The sequence below is a fragment of the Camponotus vicinus genome, unplaced genomic scaffold (genome assembly GCF_025532165.1).
Source record: "Camponotus vicinus isolate PSW18456_S1 unplaced genomic scaffold, iyCamVici1.0 SCAF_4, whole genome shotgun sequence".
Classification (NCBI taxonomy): Eukaryota; Metazoa; Arthropoda; class Insecta; order Hymenoptera; family Formicidae; genus Camponotus; species Camponotus vicinus.
Genome location: NW_028141976.1, coordinates 9,235,390 through 9,259,002, shown reverse-complemented (window position 1 = coordinate 9,259,002; position 23,613 = coordinate 9,235,390). Strand labels below are relative to the sequence as shown.

Here is a 23,613-nt window from a genome sequence, read left to right as displayed (position 1 = left end):
TTGATAAAACATTTTATATACTTTGCATTAGAAAATAATCTGAACGTAATTATCATAGCACATGTATGCAATTAATGTTTAAATTATAATCTGCAATTTATTATTAAAAAGGGAAATAGAAATTTACAAGTTCAATAATATAGAAATAGAACCCTTGGCGAAGGACAGTGATTACGATAGTGTCAATAGTGACGATATTCTTGATGAAAAGTTACAAAAGAACAGCGAAATTTAAGCATACCTGAAATAATAACATTAAACGAAGCAACAAAGATATGTTGCATTTCTTATTACTATATGGAAAATGGATCGAAATATTGTACCGAATGCTTTCTAGAAGACCCGTATCAGTTTGAAGAAACTAGTTCTGTTCGGGAACATAGAACCATAGGTTGTAGCAATATGGATAATATGTCATGCAAATGGTGCAAAAAAAAATGTTTGAATCAAATATTGCCCTGCAACATGTGCCCTATTTGCACAAATTAAAATAGATGAGTCATGGATAACATTGTAAGTATCTTTTAATTTATTATATATCAAAAGTATCTTAAAATAAATTATTAAATAATTTAAACTAATGAAATGCATATGTTTTCTTCTGTTTTCAGAAACGGCTTCCCCACATAGCCCGACGGCCTATTTTATATATTATTTTTTCTTTTATATTGTATACTTTTTTTATTAAACTCACACATTTAAATAAATTATATATTTTTAATTGTAACAAAAAAAATTGCAATTATTTACACGCCTTTCCCTTGCGCTCCAATCCTTTGCGTGCTCTCGCATTAATTATAAGTCTCGCTATCGTTCTCTCTTGTACGCGTTCTCTCTCACACGCGCGGCAAGGGTGTAAAGCAGTCGAATATTGGTATCATAAACAGAAAACATAAAAAGAAGGAAGGTTCCAAGATCCATTTCTCTTCATAGGAATACTGTTCATATTGTTTATACCGAGCGTAGAAAAAGACTATGAAAGGATCATGAATGGTTAATATATACAGTGGGTGTAAAAAATATTCGTACACTAGTGTAACCCTTCCAGTTTTGAGATCTTTATAATTCCTACAGCGGAGAGTAACATTCGATTTCAATCTCAGTCGTGTATTGTCCGAAAAGAGAGCGTCAGCGAGTTTAACCGTGGTATTTCTTTTTCCGTGTGTGTGTGTGTGTGTGTGTGTGTGTGTGTGTGTGTGTGTGTGTGTGATTATTTCTTACGCTGCAAATAAAATGGATTCTATTTTTCATTTTTCATTTTGGAAGAGGAGTTTTGTAGAGCTCTTATTTTCTGTGATACTAAAAGTGGTATTTGTCTGGAAGGTAGGTAGTGTTTTTGTGAAAACAATTGTGCGTATGTGTATGTGGATTTTTAATATATATTATTTTATAGTACCCCGATGATGTCAAAATTCCCGGGTTCATCAACATACAGCATCGACGCAACGTGCGGGCGGAGCGCTGGAACGCGCTACACGATCTCGCGGAGGAATGGGGCGACACCCCGGAGAGTCGCCAGGATAATGATGTAAATGGATCGTGGAGATATCTCGACATTTTTAATCTGCGGCTGCTCTTCGGGATGGAGTCCCTATTTGACGAAATCTGCGAACTATCGGTTATAAGATACGAAGAGAACAGAATAATCGAAGAGGAGAGAATACGGGAAATACAAAGAAGACTGGGAGAGGAAAGAAGAAGACGGTTACTGGAATACTGGTACGGCTCTGCAGTTCCAGGGGGCTAAGGTACATATTTCTTTTTAAAATTTTTAAATTAGTTTTTTTTATTTTTTTTATTTTAATTAAGATAAAATTAATGTAGCGTTTTTCCTGTTTCAGGAGCTGCCTCCCCCTTACAGCCCGGCGCACCGTCCGCATTATTTTATATTCATCATTTTATTTTCTTTCCCTATATTTTATTAATTTTTAAATTTTAATATTAAGTACACACACACACACACACACACACACACACACACACAATTTGTAATACTCATACACATTTTTAAATAAATTTATATTTCAAAAAAATTGCAATTATTTACACGCCTTTTCCTTGCGCTCCAATCCTTTGCGTGCTCTCGCATTAATTAGAAGTCTCGCTATCGTTCTCTCTCGTACGCGATATTATCGTTCTCTCTCACACGCGCGGCAAGGGTACAAAGCAGTCGAACATCAGTGCTGATACATTACAATTCTTCATTAAAAAAATAAGATAAAATAAAATAAAAAAAAAAGGGGGAAAATGATTTTGGGTTAGGCCCGAAGACCCAATCCTCTTCAAATACCGCTGTTTATCAATCGGTTTATGATTGTTTATACTTGTCATAAAACATCCAACACAAGCGTCCCCCGCCCCGCCCCGCAGCCCCCGCGCCTACGAAATCCCCTCCGTCCCGCGTGACGTCATTCCACCGCGCCGCTGAGATCCCCTCGCGCCTCACCCCCCCTGAGAGGACCTGCGTTAGAACCCGCCTTGTATACCTACTGAGGACAGCCAAAGGATATTTTATGTCCTCTGGATGTCCTCTCGATGACCTCTGGACATCTTTTGGACATGTGTGTTGTTAGGGAAGAGTGGTGTCGCCGCGTAGCGGCAAATGAAGAAACATGTCGCGCACACGAAAATCGAGTTGCGGCGTAGAAGTCGCAAATTAAGAATATATTCTTATTCATTAAGAATATATTCTTATTTATTAAGAATATTTATTAAGAGGACTTATAAAGAGGACTTTTAATTAATTAAATATATAATGCAAGATATAATTTTTAGGAAAAATTATATTTGTCTATGTAAAAAAAGGTAAAATCATATATAATATTAAATGATTATATGTAATATCATATATGATTTATATCAAAGCATACATGAAACTAACTTTTGCTTTAGTTTTATACATGCTTAGATATGATATCAATATCTGACTATGTCTGATTGTACAAAATGACGTGAGTTATCTAATATCATTTTTTATGATCAGAAATGGTCAGAGATGGACATCATATCTAAGCATATACAAAAACGTATGCTCTGATAAAATCATATGTGATATTATATATAATTATATAAGACGGTATATAATTTTAATTTTTTTTATATAAATAGACATGGACTTTTTTTTCCCGGGATAAGCAATAATAAAATGTTTCAATTGTAGCACTCATGAGTTATATCATTTGTAAAGATAAATGAAACATAATTTTGGAATATTTCCGAAACGTATCAATTGAAATATCTTATTTGAAATATTTCTGAAATAAGCAAAAATAAAATGTTTCAATTGTAACACTTATGAATTACATCATTTGTAAATATACATGAAACATAATTTTGGAATATTTCCGAAACGTATCAATTGAAATATCTTATTTGAAATATTTCTGAAATAAGCAAAAATAAAATGTTTCAATTGTAACACTTATGAATTACATCATTTGTAAATATACATGAAATATAATTTTGGAATATTTCAGATACATATCAACTGCGATATTTCATTTGAAATATTTCTGACTATGAAACATTTTAGTTGTGACACTTATGAATTATATTATAAACATAGACATGAAACGTCTCATTTGAAATCTATATGAAGCATTTTGAAACATTGCATATATATTTCATGTTTAGTGGGTAGCTCACTGCGAGACGTTCGAGAGAAGCAATAATGGAACAAGAGAGAGATAGAATATAGCGCATGCAAGAATTCTTAGGAATACACACAAGGTGTAAAACGTACGTTTTCAGAGCCTCGGGCCATCTGCAAATAATACTCGCTAAAGAACAACTGTATCTACCGTACGTAAGACCATGTGTAATACGCGTGATTGAGATGCCAAGAGACTATAACGCGAACATATGATGTCAAATATATACATTGTGCACATCTATATAACTCGATTGTTTCATTGTTTTGAAAAGGATATACTATTAAGAATACGAAGAGAAGAATTATCGTGAGATTATTTTAATTCGTGGATGTTATAATAATGTAAAATACGTATTGTTGTAGATTGAAGTAATAAACGTGCGCAGTATGTATGTATATGTTCACGAATTGGAATATTCATACAACAAACTTATCACCATTATAATTATCGCTTTAAATATTATCGCACTTCTATTTATGGTTATCTTCGAGAATTCTTATCTAATTAAGCAACAATTTTGAAAATATATTTGATAAAATATCGAGCAAAACTTGCCACGAGAATTTTAAAATACGAGTATTATAAATATATTATTTTATGAGAAGAGTAAATTCGCGAATTATATTTGTATAACGTGACTTAATTTTGTTTCGCCTTTTAAAAGCGAACGTGATGACGAAGTGACTTCTATTATAGTAATACATGGTACTACTGGTTGCGCCGCGATCGTTAATAAAACGTTACGAGAGTGACAAGTGACGTAATATGTGTGCGCGAGATATGCGGGATATACAATGGATTGTGACGTGGATTGCTCACCTGGTCCGACGAGAGAGAACTGTCCACCGAGGCGTTCCTCTCCATGTTCGCCGCGGTTCGTTCGGTCTTGCAACTGTTGTGATACTCCGACTTTGCTTCCTCAACCTTCTGTAGGAGTTTCGCCCATGACTTCTGTGCCTTCTTGAACGCATCTTCCATTTCCTTGCGCTTCTTCAGGGTCATCATCGACTGCAATCATAGAACCAAGCCCGTGCAATATCAGTTAATATTACTATTGCGTGCAAGTACTATTACAAAAATTGATATAGAAGGAATCATCGAGAATAATAGACATTAAATCTTCCATCCATAAAATTGATTATAATGGACAAAGATATTGTAACAAGAATAAATTTATCATCTAGAAATAAATTTTAATTTGTATATTTCAAAAATGTATAAAAAGCAAAATGTCAAAAATTTTGAGTTGAAGTTGAATTTTTACATCAATTATTTTATTTAAAAAAAATATATCGTTCAAAAAAAAAGTAAAAGTACTAATCTAGCGATCTTATCACCTAAGTTTTTAGGAGAAAGATGAAAACCTTGTACGTGACTCCAAATTTCTGTGTATTTAAGGGGGAATCAGTGACGCAACTACTCGTACCTTGTGATACGTGTCTTTCTGCCACGTCTTGACTTGCTGGACGATGTCGTTACAGAGGTTCTCTTTGACCCTGAGGTGAAGATCACAAAGTCTGTCGGATTCTACCAGAACACCTTTCCATGCTGCCTCAGTTGTACCATATTCGGGTCCTTTCTCGATCTTGTCGTTCCAATTCTTAGACCAGTTCTTGAGCGCCTTGGCATAGCTTTTTTCAATCTCTGCCCTTTCCTGGACCAACGCTATCAAACTGTCGCAGAGTTTATGACCATCCTCGATCCTCCTCGTCGTCCGCTTGTAGTTACCCGGCTCCCAGAAGGAATCTGACGTCGCTATCAGCATGTTGTCGTCGCTGTGATGTGACATCTTAGCCTAAGTCGAGAAATTCTCTTTACCTGAAAATGAAAGGATAATAGACGGTCAGAGAGACAGCGATAAAAAGAAAAAATGTTATCTCTTCATAATGCGCAGAATTTTGTGCCCGTATTGACTTTTAGATTCTTCTATACTAACAGTTTTCAATTTCGTAAAATTAAAAAGTTCTTTTTAGTAAATTACAGTCATTATTATTCTGTGCAAATAAGCAAATAGGCAAATAAAATATACTACATAGAGCTTATTTGATAAAAAAATAAAGCCCAAATCTTCAAAAAATTCATTTGAAGATTAATGGAATTAATTATTTAAAAATTCGGAAATTAAAAAGCTACTGATGTTACTAGTCGCGTAATATTATGTAGCGTATGATATTTGAGCATTTACTTGATTATTTATTTAAACAATATCTCTCCTAGATCAGGGAAACATAGGAATTCGTTGCAAATATATATATGTATATACTCTCTCTCTCTCTCTCTTTCTGCTTTAAAGATTTAAATTTTAATCTACTTAATGTCAGTTTTTTACACGACTTCGTTTTTAAAATAATAATAATTATATGTTATCTTCTAATAACATGTTCTAATTTTATATCTTCTAACATCTTCCAATTATATACATATAATATTTGCAAAAATAATTTAAGATAACTAATTTATCTCTGTCCATGATTTCTTCCTATATGTATCTGTCGCTGCACATAGCAACTTGTTTTTCTCAATTTGTTTTATATACTAAGAAATTGCAGGTTCTCCGGTTTATCGACGAAAGAATTTACGAGCTGCAACAGACATGGTAGTCGTTTCTATGCAGGAATGTTGAATATTTGCTAGAACGGGTATGGCAGAGTTATTGGATTACGGCTCGGTTTGGATCATCGATTGGCCCAATTTGCGAAGCCATCACAAATCTGCGCGACGAGATATGTGCTGACACGTCGCAATGCGAGTATGCATAATATTTGCAAATTCCCCCCTTAAGAATAACTTTAAAACACCTCGAAAGATTTTATATGAATTTTTCTTTATATTTATTTTTTATATTTTTTTTATATCAATATTTATTAATCAATAAAATGTATGTGCGTTATTTAACATATTTATTTTCCACGGTACCTATAATCTTATTTTCAATTAAAAAGGAGATAAAATTAAAATAATATAAAATAGAATTCTAAGATAATATATTTAATGTTAAATGTCAAGATATAAACTTTAAAATTGTCCTATTTCTCGAGTAACGAGCGTTGAATAAAACTCGAATCGAGAGAGAAGAATTACTCTCCTTAAGTACCTCGAGACTCTTAGAGTGCGATTTTATTGTTAGATGGCACGCAACAGAGAGAATGAAAATTGTGTCTGTGCGATGCTGCGCGTGCGGCGATTCTCGATTGGGTCAAGCAAACTAACAATTAGATGCGATAGCTCGCCGGGACTAGTCGCGTCGATACTCGTTCATATGCAAATGCAGTGCACATCCAGCCTGCATTCTCCGATTTTGGTCATCAACGGTTACGGAATCGCCTGATGATGTTTTACGGCCAACAATATTGGCACCGCTTGTTACGTTCTAACAGTATAAATTAGGGAAACATTTCAGTTCGGTCCAAGGAAATACATCTCCTGGGGAAAAGTATAAAAATCAGATGAATATTCTCATCGTAGGTTCTTCACATTTTATGTATTTTTAATTTGGTATGTATATAATTTTAATTTGATAACCAAATTTATAATTTATTTCCCTTTTTTTAAATTTTGTGTAATATTTTTATTTTCAATATTTCAATTCTTACATGAATTATAAAAAGATATTGGACTGTAAAAAATTATTAATATAAGATACAAGAAATATATGTGTAAATCTGCACTTATTGTAAATAAACTTAGATGTAGCCATCAAGATTCTTATTCTTAAACACGCATTCCTGTTGAAAATGTTCTTGTTATACAAATGTGTTAAACTGTCTTCTTTGGAAAACGCAAGAACAATGCCACATGCTATGGGATCACATGTAAATGAATGAAAAAGGAAACAGATAGCGACGTTTAATAATGAGACAATAGTCGTTTGTGGATACTGAAGTATTCGTGAGTTGTACGTCAAGAAACGTCCTTGCTGAGCCAAAGTTCTCCGGTGAAAGTCGATGAGAATGAAATCTAGGGACGTATGAGATCCGTTGTTCCGTGCATTAGGTACTTTTTTACAGAGAAAAGAGAAAAAGGTTGAAACCCGTTGTCTTTTCTTCGTTTCTGAGCTCATCCTCTCGTGCTTTACTTAATGAAAACATAAAAATAAAGTAGAGTATCATCATTCAATAGAGTAAGAATTAACTTTTGATCTAAATTGGACGATCGTATAATAAATATTAATCTTAACGAAAATTAATTGTATAATTATAAGAGGACTAATAAAATTCGATAAACAAACTTTATTGTTATTCTTCTTAACTAATAATTAAATTCCTGTTTGTCACAAATATTAAATCAACTTCACTATAATTTATATCCATTAATATCATTCAAAATCGCGAATTTATGTATTTGTTTAATTAATTTCTGCGGCCAATTCGATATTGCTTGTTATTTGGTTAAAGATTAACATTAATTTTATTGGACTAGATAATATAAATCGTCATTTCTCTTGAATTATTCTAGAGTGCTTTGATTTAATGAATATTTACGGAGAATTATGGGCACTGCGCAAGAAACAGTGGACGAGAGGTTTAATGGTTCTCCAGACTAATTTGCATAGATTTTAATGCGAATGCTTATGAGAATGATATATTTCTCAATTGTCTCGTAATACATATATACACACACACAATCATTTACATAGACTCGCATTTATGTTTTTCAAATATACAGACATAGTATCCTTTAAATAGACTACGTATCTTTCTAATAGTATTTTCAAGTATTTACTAGAGTAACTAAAGAAATTGTGCATGTTCTTTTAAATTTCTATCAAAAATCAAACATTTCTCATATAAAACCAGATGTGTTAATAATCCTATATATAAATAAAATAAGATTATATATAAAATTACGCAATGTATGCAGCATTTCATATATTAATTATTATAACAGAATTCATACAAATAATGTATAAGCTACAAGAACTTTTGGAGTCTTGTAGAAAGAAAAAGAGGGAGAGAAAGAGGAAGATCACACGAAGATGACGAAGGAGAGTAAAGAGGCGTGGGCCGAGGAATGCCGCCAAGCCAGCCCATGGGAATGATCGACCAGCTCGAAAGATTGAGCGGAAGGTCGCATCAAGGCCCCCGGAGCGGACTTTAATTTTTGGACCTCTGTTAAGCCAACAGAACCAAATAAGCAAAATCAAATCAAACCTATCAAACTATTTAGTACCTATTTTGTATTAATTTGTACCACTAATAATAATTTTGTACCTTGTGCAATTTTGAAAAAAACTGTGATACTGCCACCTTAATATTAAGCCAGCAGGACCACAATAAAAAAAAAGAAAAAAAGAAAATCAAGTACAGAAATATAACGGACTGAATTTGTACTAATTTGTACCATTAATAATAATTTTGTAACCTGTGCAATTTCGAAAAAAACCATAACACTGCCACCTTAAATATTAAGCCAGCAGGACCACAATAAAAAAAAAAAGAAAAAAAGAAAATCAAGTACAGAAATACACTAGACTGAATTTGTACTAATTTGTACCATCAAAAAAGATTTAATATATTCATCCCTTCTGCTTCAAACAACCCCCAATTGAATTTAGCCCTATCAGTCTCAAGAGTAAAGTACTCGTTCCCATTAGCAGAATCAATCGCTACTTGCACATTCGACGTAGCATAATTTGTACTATCAAAATATAAAGTTTTAGATTTTGTACCCTCGCCGATTATTCAAAAACTACCCTCTCATCAGTCTCAGCAATAAATATAAAGTTTCAATTTTTATACCGTATTGTTCTTTTTTAATATTACATTCAGCAATAAAACTTATTCTTTTTTATGATTCTGTATATAAAATATCGAATAAGTATATTTATATTTTGATAATACAAATTATGCCACATCGAATGTACAAGTAGCGATTGATTCTGATAATGGAAACGAGTACTTTACTTTTGAGACTGATGAGGGTCGGGGGTAGTTTTTGAATAATCGGCGAGGGTACAAAATCTAAAACTCTATATTTTGATAGTACAAATTATGCCACGTCGAATGCGCAAGTAGCGATTGATTCTGCTAATGGGAACGAGTACTTTACTCTTGAGACTGATGAGGATCGGGGGTAGTTTTTGAATAATCGGCGAAGGTACAAAATCTACAACTTTATATTTTGGTAGTACAAATTATGCCACATCGAATGTACAAGTAGCCTTTTGTTAAATAGAATAAACTTCAATCTTTAAAAAAAATATGCTGAATTGTGTGAATATGCGATATTGCGATAATGTGTGTGCAGTTGACATTTCAAAAGTATGCTAATGTTGGAAAATGCTGCGTGTGCAGATGCCATAAAATGGGCTGTTTACATTTTTATAAATAACAAGACCATGCCATGGTAGCCACTTATATTTTATTTAGTTCATCTCTCTCTTTAATTCTAAATTTATAATCGTAATCGTGCATTATCGTTAAAATCATGTGCATTGGATCATTAAGAGATCAGGAAAATTTTTTTCACAAAAATTTTTCCTCAAAACGAATATTTTTTCCCTTAGAAATAAATAGAATTTTCAACAATTCCATAGAAAATTATATTGTTACGTATTTTTAGCGATGTACAGTTTGTTTTGCATGCTTATACTTGTATTAATCTTTTCGTGAATTGAATAGTAAAAATGTCGAGTTAACAAGAACTGTTTGATAAATGGTGGAACGACCTGCTTTTGCGCTGACGCGCGTAGAAGAGAGCGATATGCTGAATCATTACGTCTTCGTTTTGTTACGTCACTATTATCGGTCGCAAGGGTGTCTGGTGCATCTTACACATGCTACATAATATCTTCCCGAGTATCTCCTTGAACGTGCACGCTTGTTAAAAGTTGCATAGGTTTCATATATGCATCATTACGGGGATGCAAAACTGCACGTGCATTATACGTGGTTGAAATATTAATGAAACATAACTTTTCTTCCTTCATTACATATCTTTTTATTAATTTTCTCAATTCTATCCTTTAATTCCTTTTTCTAAATTAATTCCATTCCTCATTGGTTATTTTTTTGAAATAATATTTTTTATTTAAAATAATAAAATATTAAGAAAGTACAATGAAAATATAATATATAAAAATATATAATATAATAATATAATAAAAATATATAAATATGTAGGAAAACACAAATGTAATTAATTAATTAGTTCTCATATAATAAATTATATAATATACTTTATATAAAATATTAAAACATTAAAATAAAAATACAGTTTTTCTTAAAGAATATTCTACAGTTAACAGTTGCTTAAAGATTATAGTACAGTAAACGATATCTAAAATTTTGAAAAAAAAAAAAAAATGAAAATCTCTTATATAGTTCAATGAAAAGTTTAATGTTTAATGATCAATGAAAAATTATTAAATCTATATTAATGTTTATATTTCAAATTATTTTCGCAATATGTCAAAATTTGTTAAATTCATTATTCGATGATCAGATGAGCAATCATTTCTATGGAAATCGCGAATAATTTCAAACATTCGGTAAACGAACTTTGCGCTGTGATTGCGTTTTTGTGAAATATTTCGGTTGCAGATGACATCATCTGCTCTGGATAAAGTATCAGCGTGTCTCGTGACCGAGCATGCACAAAAAAAAAAGAGAAAAAAAGTGTCTCGATAAGATAAAAGGTCATACCGTAAATAAATATAAACGTGACTAACCGTATGTAGCGATGAGAGGACGCTCTTTACAATCTCTAAATAGCACGGGCATTATATATGGCGCAATTCTTTATAGAAATTATTTATATACATCCCTTCTTTATATTTATCGATACATAAATATCAATGAAACTCTATATATGTAACATCAATGAACGATTACGTTGGGGCTTCTTCGTCGAACGTGATTTATATGAGCCAAATATTTTATTTTTGACAGTTGTTATTATAACAATACTATTTATCATAAAGATACCGATTAATTATTCTTTCCGGGCATGGTTCTCCATTAATTAAATTTTCGGCCGCTCTAGTTTAAAAGTAGAACAAGATACAGTAGAGCCTCGTTATGATAATTTTAATTAACGTTGCGTCTCGGATATATAGAGTTCATTATATTTCGGCTCACTTTGTAACTGTTATAAAATGCAACGGAGTTATTTTATAACGGTTGATGATTATCGAATGTGTGTTACAATAACATTTTTATCCTCATCCAATGCTCGATGTACAAAAGATATATTCGAGGGGTCAACCACTGGCAATCATTGTACATTTCATCAGGAATATATTGCTGCAGTACAGTAAATATAATTTTAGGAAATTCATGTTTTAGAAAAATATGAATTGAAATAATATTAGCAATATAAGACAAAAAGTAATATGCATTAGAAACACTTTTTATTTCTGCGGCAGTACTGCTAATATTGACAATAAAATAATAATAGGAATACCAAAAATACAAAAGCATTATTAACAAAAGCAATACAATAGCAATGTTAGCAATAAAATGTATTGTATAAAACGTATTGTGCCAAAAATGACAACCACTGTACATTTTCTGAGTGGTGATTGACCCCTCGGATATATCACATAAAAAACAATTAATTACATAAATTATATACATATGTTAATATTGCATTAATCATATATTTTTGAAAGCAGAGATATTTTATTATATTGAGAGGTTGCTTTGGATATCGCTTGATCATATATATTTGATCTGATTATTATCGAGTTTAACTGATACCCTACAAATTTCACGCGTCTTCGACTTGTATTTACATCACTGCTATTAATACATTTATAGCGAGATTTGCCAGGTTACAATTATTAATATCATTGCATATCAACGCGACATTCTCGCTTCGGGTATCGTTTAAAGATTACAATTCCTAAGTGATCAACGTAATTATTGATTATTATTGATCCGATGTAATAATATGATGTCGGAATAGTTTTATAAATAGCTATGTGCCACGCGGACGCACTGTAATAACAATGATATTCTTGCGTATAAGAGTCAGATCATCGATGTATCCAGGCAAATGACATGTTCTCCGATGTGGTCACGCTTGAGTCATCGCGTTGCAGTTATCGTTTCGACTGAGAGTTTCTTTAATAACGATGCCTACATTCGTTTCAAAATTACTGGTAATAGAATTCACATCGCTGTCTATACGATAGAAAAAAATGTAAAAATATTACTTCCTCGAAATTTTGTCAATTCGTCTGATAAAGTTTTACTCTTTTTTATATAAAGAATTATTTTCATAAAAGCTAATTAAAATTTCATACATCTATCTGGACGATAATAAAAAATAACGTTTTCTGTTACGTTAGTTGAAAGATGACAATGCACAAGTCCAGAGGTAACTTTGTTGTAAAAAATAAAATCGTTGATTTGCATTTATCTAAGAGAATTAAAATGTAAATGTTCGCTCAACGATCAGAAGCTGAGAGGCCAATAGAAACCTCGGAATGGGAATTTGTGCCATGGCGTGTTTCGAGGACAATGCCGAGGAGATGGCAGTTAAGGAAATATAAATGGCCTTATATATAAGCAACGTTAGACAAGGCAAACGTCGTTTACGGCGGATTGCAACGAAAGAATACATATATAGACAGAGTTATACGCGCGAAGTGTCTTCGGGAATGAGGCTTTGTATCATCTTTGATACATGAATTTAATTTATTCTAATCTATTGCTACAACTGCTGCATTTGCCTTATTTATATAAAAAAATCTCGTTATTATCTTCCTAAATAATTCTGTATAATTTTTCGACGAATTTTATTAATGATGTTTGTTACTTTTATTTATCCAACCAATATTCGACATCAAAAATAATTCCTATTCTAGATTTAAACTGGATTGGAATTATAAAGAAAAAAGATTGCGATTGTGTGTATGTGCGAGAGAAATCATTCTCATCGACATATTTTGATATAAAAATTATTTTCATATTAATATATCTTTCTAAAATATCTTTCACGTCTCGCATCTTGTTTCAAATGAGATTGTCGATTTCAACGATTTGCTGGCTTGCAAACTTCGAGAAGCGCAGTTTTCTATCGCGAACTCCACTGCAAATTAGTTTCCAGTGCAAAGTCCTCGATTGATTCTCGAGACTGGCTGACTGTTTAGGATGCTTTGAAAAGAGATACGATTATGTGTTCAGAGAAATAAAGCTCTTTTGGCGACGTTTCAACCGCGATATATGTTATTCAAAGTATACACATATATTACGTGTGGTCTGAGTCTCTTCTTGTAACCACGATGATGTCTTTGAACTGAACAAACTACCGGTCAACAATCGCGAATGAAGATGTTATACGTTTTTTATTCCGTTTCATAAAATCTTATACTATTGTGACATAAAATAACATATATAGTATATCGATTTCTTTGGCTGTGATTGGATGTTTGACTGATCAAATCGTCATAAATTCGTGATTAGTCTCTCGCGACTGGTCATTTATCTAGCAATGGCAATAAGTAAGTTGACGTTAGACAAGGACGAATGCTAGTCATCAGATAGAAAGTCATCAGTTTCGCATTGAGCATCGGAAATAAAGATATTTTACATTTTTTTCACTTGCTTCGTTGGTTGATTCAATGATTTATTAGCTTCTTAAATCGCAATCGCGAAGTGCATTGCGCGTTTGCATAATCAAATCATAGTAAAGTGACGAATACAGGTTTTGCTTAGTCACACTCTTTTAAAATTAGCGTTAAATCGAAGTGGAACTGTACCATTATCGTAGCGAATGAAATAATTCATGTTTTTAAATCGTCTCGACAATGTCAAGCGGAACGTTCATTCACATGTTCGCGCGATACATTCCGTTCATTTCCAGTTTTAATAATTAAAAGGTCCTCCCCCAAGTTTCAGCCTATATATTTAATTGACCGTTATAACGAGGTAACGAATTAAATAATTCAACTTTAAATTTTTTTTTGCTTCGAGACGTTTTATACGATTCCAAAATTAATTTCTATGAAAATGTAAAACCGCCGCGATCTCATTTAGTCATTATAACCAGATGGCTAATTAAACAGTTTTGCTTCATTGGTGCGCGCCCAGTATCACATTTTCCAATAATCGAACGTGAAACAATTGCGATGCTCCATGCGGAGATAACGATCCGGCCCGTGACGTGGTTTCAGGACGATGAAGGATGTCTGCAACCGACAGTGAATCATAACGACGATGGGCTGCCCGTTGGCAGGACAACGACAGCTTGACCAACGATACCTAATATTACAGTTTACACAATTACATCCGCAAATTTACGTCCAAGATCTAGGTTAATACGAGTCCCATTAATTAAACAACTTATGGTTATTTTAAGTAGGGCAACTTGAATTAAGAAAATGTAAAATCAATGAAAACAGATCGATCTTTGTGGACTTTTTCTGCCGCTCTGGTATATTTTAATCGATATATTTTAATGTTACACGTCAGAGAACAAAAAAAATGTGACCGTTATTTAAATGTTAACTTATAAAGTGAGAGAGATTAAAGTATTAACTAACAATAAGTCAAAACTACGTCGAAAGTTGGGATCTTGATCTTGAATCTTATCAGTATGGTGCGTCTTTTATTTAATCGATATATCTGATCGAAATGATAGCTGTATTTATGTACTTATAGTAGCGAACAACAAGTTTGCACTCGCTATTTTGAACTTGAAAATCGAGTCTCAAATGTAGGTCGTGCCACGCTTTGTTCATTGGATTAGTAGAAACGTCGGCGTCATTTCGCGCTTCGGTAGGAACAGACTGTGGCAAATGTCACAAACATCCCTTTATGCGCTTTATCGTTGTCGACACGAGCTTTTCTGCAATCACATTGACTTTTCCGAAAAACTTGGGAAATATATATTTTCTCATAAATTGTTCGTGCAATATTTTTTAAAATAATAATTACGAGCATTTTAGCTATAATAATTATAATCGTGACACAATATGTATAATTTTTTTACTATATTTTTGATCGTTAACAATCTTTACAAACGATAAAGTAAATTATTCAGACGTGCAACTATTGAAACCCATCGAGTCTGTTTCTAGATATTTATGCATCTCTCTGCGAAACGTTGCAATGCATTGTTCTATCCGTACTAATCGCGATCGATCGGGGACACGAACGGGAGAAGATTAAAAATTTGCTGGCGCATGGCCAATTCTCGGGAAGCTCGAAAATTATTTACCAAGCATACAATGGAGATTTTCGCGTGAGTCCGATGATAATTTTCGTAATTGGAATGCGAGTCGTGTTAGTCGACAAAGTTGCGGTTGAATCGAAATAAATGGACGAGGTATTTCCTTGCAGTACAGATATTAAGAATAAAGGAGGAGGAGAAGGGGTCGAACATTGTGTAGATACGAATGCAGTGCATTTTAAACATATTTTGTTTCGCGCATCTCTAGCAATCATAACCGTGCAGCAGATAACAACAATACATAGCATGAAGATTCGCTACGCTGCTACAAGGTGAGTGAGCAAGTGAGTAAGCAGGTGAGTGAGTGAGTGAGTGACCGAAAGAGCGTGAGTGAGTGACCGAAAGAGTGTGAGTGAGAGACCGAATGAGAGAGTGTATGAGTGTTGCGTAAAAGAGAGAAAGAGAGCGAGAAAAAAGTGCGTGCGTGTGTATGAATGTCTGTCCCTCCTACCCTCCCTCTCTCCCTCCCTCACTCTATCTCTCTCTCTCTCTCTCTCTCTCTCTCTCTCTCTCTCTCTCTTACGTACACACTCCGCCATACTCATATCGCGTGTAACAATCAGCTGATTGCAACGTCGGACGGCCGGCGATCCGGAACAACTTTTCATGATTAAAATAACGTTATTTTAAGGAACACGTATTTCTGACGTAATTCTAAGACATTTTCTTCTTTACCAAAATTTTATTTAAAACATAATTTTATGTTATAAGATAAAATAGTTAGCGACTCATGCGGTGATAATCACCCGTCGGGCGGTCAGCTGCGCCCGCGCTCGCGGCACGCCGCGCCGCTCCTGCCTGCCTTCTGTACCCGACGCGTGATTTACTAACTATTTTTGCTCATAATTCAAAAACTACGCTTCAAATCAAATTTTGGTAAAGGAAAAATTGTCTTAGAATGGTGTCAGGAATACGTCATTTTAAAGACATAACGTTTTTCAGGATCGCCCTATATATAAAGATAAATTGTGAATAAGTATAAAATTTTTTTAAATAATCGGGCAAGAATTTTTGTATTTGAATGTAAAATTTTTGAGAACAATCGAATATTCAGGTTTTTTCGATGACATTTTGATAATAACAATATTACTAAAAAAATACTAGTTTGAAGGCTTCATAATATTGCGCACATAATTAAAACTAGATTTTATAGTAATGATTAATCCAGTAATTTTTATTTTATATCTTATACAGATTATTTTCTCCAATTACTCTTCAAACTGTTGAACATTCATATCATCTTCAATTAAGAAGATCATAGTAGGACTTATTGGGAAACCACTATCTCCAAGAAAAAAGTATGGCATTTTAACGTTACTTTCAGGAAGATTTGGAATCCCTTTGAGAAGATTTAATGTTTTTTCTTGCAGTGCCAAATGAATGTTAGAAGAGGTAAAAATACCACCATCACTATTGCCACCATACGAGCCAATATCAACTAGTGTAAACATATATTTGTAATCACATGCAGCCATCAACACAATGCTATGTGTTTTTTTGTAGTTGTAAAATAAGCTCCCGGAATTTGGCGGAACTTGTATCTCCACATGCTTTCCGTCGAAAGCCACAACACAGTGAGGGAAATTCCAATTTTCCAGAAAACCAGTACAAATATTTTTCCATTCTTCTTCTGTTGGTAAACGAAGGTAAATCAGTTGTAATACCTTGACTATGACACCTCCGGGAACTTAGCCGGGCAACTTCGACTTTTTTAATTTTTTTTTTTAATCGTTTGTTGGTCGTTTGTCGGTGATTGTTGGCCTAATTTCAACGTTTGTTGGTTTATATTTTTTTTTTAAACAAAAAAAAAATTAGCGTGAAGTTAGCCGGAAAAATTTCATTTTCGTTCAAAAAGCGGTTAAATCGATACGCAATCAAACTTAAACATCTATATAAACTTGGCTGAAGCCTGGAAACCGCTCGAATGAGAAAAAAAAGAAGAAAGTTTCTTTCTCTCGACGTCTTCCTTAAAAAGTGTGGACGGCTTTTGCGCGACTCGTCTAACACTTTTTATTTTTACATAAAACTATGACGAGTAATACTGCATTACTTAATATTCTTCTATTTTATTCGCAATAATTTCTCAATATTCTCGATATAATATGGTCAAAAGTTGCGAAACATTACATTTTAACTAATTATGGTTGAATTTAATTACATTTTCTTGAATATCTAATATATGTATAAAGGATTATCAGTTTGCACTTTAATTGCATGTCTAATTTCATCATTTGCAATATTGAATGTTAGTACTGTAAATATATGTTTAATTATTTTTGTCCATCATACAAATATTGATTGAAAACATTATATAAAGAGCCAGCCTAATGTGCTACATTTGCTACAAAAATTTAAATTAATGTTAAATTAATGTTAAAAGAATGCCAGAGTAATAGCTTTATTTTTTTTTCAACATGCCATTTATTTATTATACGATGTACAAGATTACAATAAGTTTTATTATGATGAATTATCGAATTTTAAATAATTCTTTGTTGTATAAATGTGATGATTCGTAGAAGTAGATAAAAAAATATAGACAATAATATTACATAAATATTATATAAAAATTTACTTTATTATAATTCGTTATATCATAATTATATTATCAAATCCGATCTGAGAAAAGCTTTGGCATTGATTAAAACAAGTTTTTTTCTTATTTTATTAGAATGTCAAAATAAAAATAATTTATTTTCCAATTTTTCTAGGCACTTCTTTGAGACAATATTTTTTTGTAAGTATTGCTACTGAAGAAACAATATAATGTATGTAAAATGCTTACAATTAGATTTTATTAATACGCAATATTAACTCGAACCCTTTGAATATCGTTTCTTAAACTTTCTTACGTCACCATGATCAGCATTAGCGATTACCATAGTTCCTTTCCTATAAGATACAATATGTCTCAATTGTGATATTTGTCATAAAATTTTGTAGTAATAAACTGTATTCATATTTCATAAAATATTCTTTCTAAAATAATTATCTTTCACTTTCCCAAATATTAATTTATGTATATAATATATATGTACATATAATATGTATATATAATATAATATTAATTTCATACTCCCATAGAAAGTGCATGATCTTTTAAGAATCTCAAAATCGGTTTGTGAAAGAAATTGACTGTATAAAACACCTTCACTAAACAAGAATCTTTCATTTTCCCACAGCTTAATTTGATCTACAATATAGTAGGTGATAATTGAGGCGGTTCTTTTTCTATCATTTTACTGTGCAGATATGTTGTTGCTAATAACTATATAAAGCAATATAGAAAACATTATTTGATTATTTATGTTAGATATTGATGTGAATAAAACGTAATCAATGTCATCATATCCTACTATTTGAAAAGCAGTTATTCTACTCTTCAATATTTGTTTTCTGGGATCTCTTATTGTTTCTATTGATAAAATCAGATTTGGAAATTTATTATACATAGAAATATGTAAAGATTTAATTTTGTATATTGTATATCATGTGGTGTATCTGTATGTGTATCAAAATGGAATGCGAAAAATTTGGAAAATGTACGTGACCTATAATATAAAAAGTAATAGATTAGATATGAAATATTATTCCTACTTACAATTAATGTGTAACAAATATATGAATAAAATATTTAAACTTACTCTGATGCATCTAAGAATCTAGAAGACTTCTATAGTAAAATGATTACTCGAGCAAAAATAATTCGGTTCTAGAAGATCTGTTTCAGTTTTAGTATTTAGATCGAATAGAAAATGGCCATTATCTAAATTAATCTATAAAAGCAAAAGAGAGAAATAAGTATTAATAAAGAGACTTGATACAATTATAAAATTTAATAATGTGCGATATCTTGTTATAAAGTAAGTACTTACATAGTGCGATAATTCCTGTTCATTCATATCATTAACATGTGCTTGAATATATAATACTTCTTTTATCTCAATGGTTTAAAAAAGATTGTGCTGTGCTCTTTTTTTAAATTCGAATTCTGTAACTTTCAACTGAAAACAATTGAACATTGTACAATTTAACATTATATATAAGAATAACTTAATTGTATTAATTCACTATGTATCAGCGTATTGTATCACATATAGAAGAATTAGAAAACAATATATTTTAATTAATGCAAAACTAACTTTTGTACTCACTTATTGGACGGAAAGAAGAAACATACTGCTACAAACATATGCCACTTCTCCGATGCAAAAAGTTATGTCTACATTATTGGGTATCTCTATTGAGTCAAGTGTTCTGCCACGCTCAGCTTCAAATATAAATTTCCAAGCAGCATAATCTCCTAATAAACATAAATCAACTTTATAAATCAAATAGCATGAGCTATATAAATGAATAGCTATATACATTTTTACTTAAATAAGAAATTGTAATATATATCAGAAAATACATAAGATACAAACCTTTCAACCTCTGTTTTCTTTTATAGAACCACGCATATGTAATTTTAACTTATTCCTAATTATATATTTACAATATTTACAATACGTATCAAACTTATGTGATACGAAAATGGAATGCGGAAAAGCTTCAGTCAAGTTTATATAGATGTTTAAGCCTAAAGTCGTAAGAAACAATGACATACGTATTGGGAAGAAATTAACCAATCATATTCGAGGACTGTTTAACCTTCAACTGTGATTGATCCTAACGACTTCCCTGGCGAAAATAAGAAACTTTATAAAGCGTTAACAATTGTTGAGTGAGGGTTTTCTGAGAGTTTATATGCTTTTCAAACTTTGTAAGAGCACTTACATAACGCTGTTGAGTTTTGAATGCTTATCAAACGCTGCAGTGTTGCAATTTTTGTTCTACAAACTCTTTATATAATGTTACATGAAAGTTTTGCAATGCTGAGGTAACATTTTTCAGAGTACGTTCAGTAAACGTTGATACATCTTCGTGTACAGAGTTTACTCAGACTTTTCAAACGTTTACGTTTACGCTATAACGTACAAACGTCTTTTAAACGCTGCAGTGTTGCAATTTTTGTTCTACAAACTCTTTACTAATCGTTTTTAAACTCTCGACGAACTTCCACAAACGTTCATGTAAACGCTAAACAAACGTCTCATTTTTGCCAGGGTTTTGTAAATGCGGTCTTAATAAAAGAGATTATTTTTCGTTTTTAAGGCAAATACCGAACCAACAAACGTTATAATTAAACCAACAATCATCAGCGAATGATTGCGTATCGATTTAACCGCTTTTTGAACGAAAATGAAATTTTTCCGGCTAACCACGCTAATTTTTATTTTTTTTGTTTAAGAAAAAAATATAAACCAACAAACGTTGAAATTAGGCCAACAATCACCGACAAACGATAAAAAAAAAAAAATTAAAAAAGTCGAAGTTGCCCGGCTAAGTTCCCGGAGGTGGGTAGACCGGATGGAGGGTCGACCCCTGGAAGTTCGGCGGTATTGGGTGAGGGCAGTCGGGACGGGGTTCGAGCTGCGTCTGAGGACACTGTCGGGCCCCTTCCTGACTCGCAGGGCTCTACGGAGCCCATGTCGTCGTCCCCTTGAATGGAGTTTGTCTGGTGACGTCTAATGTAGCTATGGGGGCTGCGGCCATGCTCTCCGGAGAGATCCGGAATTGTTTGGTTCGGATACGCCCTCTGTCCATAGTCTGGTGTTGGTACCTTTTATCGTATGTTGGCGTGATTATCTGTGCCCTATGTTAGGTGTTACGTTTAGTATGTGTAAATGTGCTCCCCACCCTCGGGTGGGTTTGTCGTTGCTCGTTTCCTTATTGTTTCCTCGTGGTTCCTGCGCTTCGGCGTTTATGTCTGGGGAAGGTGCTGGTTGCCTTCCGTTCCGGGGAGCAGCGGGTGGGAGTGAGGGCTCCCACTCGCATTGCACGTCTCCCTGGGGACGAGGGGAGAATGGCTAATAGCTCGGCCGTTCTCCCTACAGACTCTCGAGTCAGGGTTGTGTGTGTAAGGGGGGCGACTCCCTTCGGGAAGGGTCCTCACAGACCAGGCTATAGGGTTGTCCACTGGATGTTATGCGCGAGCGGTTCCCGGTGGACGTAAATCCCTATCAACGGCCAGGGGCTATAGACAGGTTTTAGGGTCCGGTGCTGACATTTCGGGGCAGTACTGGGTGGTAAACCGGCCCATCCCACGTGGGTTGGAACAAACCGGGAGTCCCCCACGACGGCGGTCAGTACCTCCCTCGGGTCTCACCGCCAAGTGCGCAAAGCATTTCCTGTCTTAAAAAAAAAAAAAAAAAAAGTTCCCGGAGGTAACTATGACTGAACAAGTTTCATGAATAATGTTCCGTACAGTTGACTCTCCACATCTAAAAGCCAATGCAATGGACAATATTTGGTCTCCAGTTGCTAAGAATCTACAAAAAATAATTAATATATGAATATTATAAAACAAGATACTACCATAAAATATTTGCAAAAATAATATCATGCTATGTTTGTTTTATTCTTATATTTAATACTGCATGACAAAATAAATAAGTACCTCAGAGTAATGGCCAATCGTTGTTCTGGACTAAAAGCTCTTTTGTTTGCTTTCGTCAAAAAAGGCTTTGTCATATTTAATAAAAGGTGGAAAGTTTCCTTTGTCATTCGTACATATCGAAAAAACATATCAGGATCATCATATTTTAATTCGTGGAATAGATGTTCATAATCTCCATACCAAGGACGTTTTAAATTGATAGGTCTCGCCACCATCTCCGATTCAACCATCTTTTTTTCCTCTTTTTTAATAATGCTAATAAGCACAAATAAAAAAGAGACAAAATTAAAAAATCTTCATTATCATCCATGTATGATCCTGTCTTATTATGTGTAAGAGAGAACAGACCTAAAAATGAAAAATATAAATATATATTTAATTAAATTACGATGTAAATACATATTTAGTAGAACATATTTAATGGAACATATTTATATAGTGTTTTTTTATTAAAATAAATTTAATTGCTTTATTTAAAAAATATTTACCTTTAAATATAATTCCAGTAACAAAATATTTTACACTTTATACGCCACACAGTTCACTTTTCACACAATTTTGCACTTTCCGTGTCGTAACTTTGAGGTTAAAACCTTATGTCTTATGCACAAGCTTGTGCGTTGCTGTGTATTACGTTATGGCTTATGCTTTATGCATAATGCATTATGCAAAAGTGTGTGCTGCGGCCTTTCATCTTTACGGATTTTTCGACTATTTATGCATTATGCTTTGTGCACTATGTGAGATCCGCAGAATGAGAAGGGAGGATGGAAATGAAGGACTCTGATTGGTTGATTTCCTTATGCTTTATGCATTATGCGTTATGTAAAAGTGTATGCTGCGGCCTTTAGTGTGTCCGTTTTTCGGGAGTTCACAGCTTGCCTGCTAGGTTCGCTGCGATCTAGAAGTCGCATTTAGACGTATGTTAGAGAGAGAACGACTACTGCCGTCTATCTCTGTCTCTCTCGCTCGTATTGCGACCTCTAGTCGAAAAACGGACACACTAAGTAAGACCTCCCTCACTACTAAAAAAGGCCTGAGTTTCCAGAATAACACGGAAAACATGTTATTACAATGGGATATTTTGATTGGCTCACGCTGGTGACGCGACGCGTGACGCGCTCAGTGGGAACGAGCCCTTACGACTCATTGTAGCAGAGGCCTAAAGGCCATCACACACAAAATTGCATAGCATAAGACCATATGGACCAATGAGCATCGAGTATTATGTTATGTAAGTCAATATGGCGATTTAATACTCGATGCTCATTGGTTCATATGGTC

At 33.2% G+C, this 23,613-nt stretch overlaps 1 protein-coding gene, 1 long non-coding RNA gene and 1 pseudogene across 15 annotated transcripts; 1 reads left to right on the top strand and 2 right to left on the bottom strand.

Annotated features, from left to right (window-relative positions):
- Nucleotides 1–5,611, bottom strand: part of LOC145970600 (protein kinase C and casein kinase substrate in neurons protein 1-like) — a 39,213-nt pseudogene extending 33,602 nt beyond the window's left edge.
- Nucleotides 5,612–7,196: 1,585 nt separating this feature from the next.
- On the bottom strand, nt 7,197–23,337 carry LOC145970421 (uncharacterized). 14 transcript variants are annotated; one of them, XR_014438434.1, is made up of 8 exons: nt 22,818–23,324; nt 22,330–22,584; nt 19,985–22,201; nt 19,706–19,834; nt 19,475–19,606; nt 18,907–19,381; nt 18,616–18,722; nt 7,197–7,727 (listed from the first exon to the last, which is right to left on the bottom strand). XR_014438434.1 is itself a non-coding variant. In XM_083097225.1 (4 exons), the coding sequence occupies exons 2-4, from the start codon at nt 22,557–22,559 to the stop codon at nt 17,305–17,307; spliced, it is 450 nt and encodes a 149-aa protein (XP_082953351.1). In that variant the 5' UTR covers nt 22,560–22,677; nt 22,818–23,337; the 3' UTR covers nt 17,190–17,304. The 14 variants fall into 14 exon arrangements, 2 of the variants coding, with proteins under 2 accessions (XP_082953351.1, XP_082953349.1); XR_014438435.1 differs by having other exon boundaries at nt 7,197–7,722; XR_014438438.1 differs by lacking the exon at nt 18,907–19,381.
- LOC145970461 (uncharacterized) lies at nt 15,355–22,150 on the top strand. The gene is made up of 3 exons (XR_014438501.1): nt 15,355–16,102; nt 17,025–17,128; nt 17,201–22,150. It is a non-coding gene; the product is annotated as an uncharacterized LOC145970461 (long non-coding RNA).
- Nucleotides 23,338–23,613: the final 276 nt, after the last annotated feature.

Bases quoted from the DNA above. Each gene is read 5' to 3' on its own strand.
- LOC145970421 (XM_083097225.1), bottom strand. From the start codon at position 22,559: ATGGTTGAATCGGAGATGGTGGCGAGACCTATCAATTTAAAACGTCCT. The intron at 22,202-22,329 runs GTACTTATTTAT...TATTTTTTGTAG, and splicing joins CGATTGGCCATTACTCTGAG to ATTCTTAGCAACTGGAGACC. The intron at 17,461-22,137 runs GTACGGAACATT...GTTTACCAACAG, and splicing joins TTAGATGTGGAGAGTCAACT to AAGAAGAATGGAAAAATATT.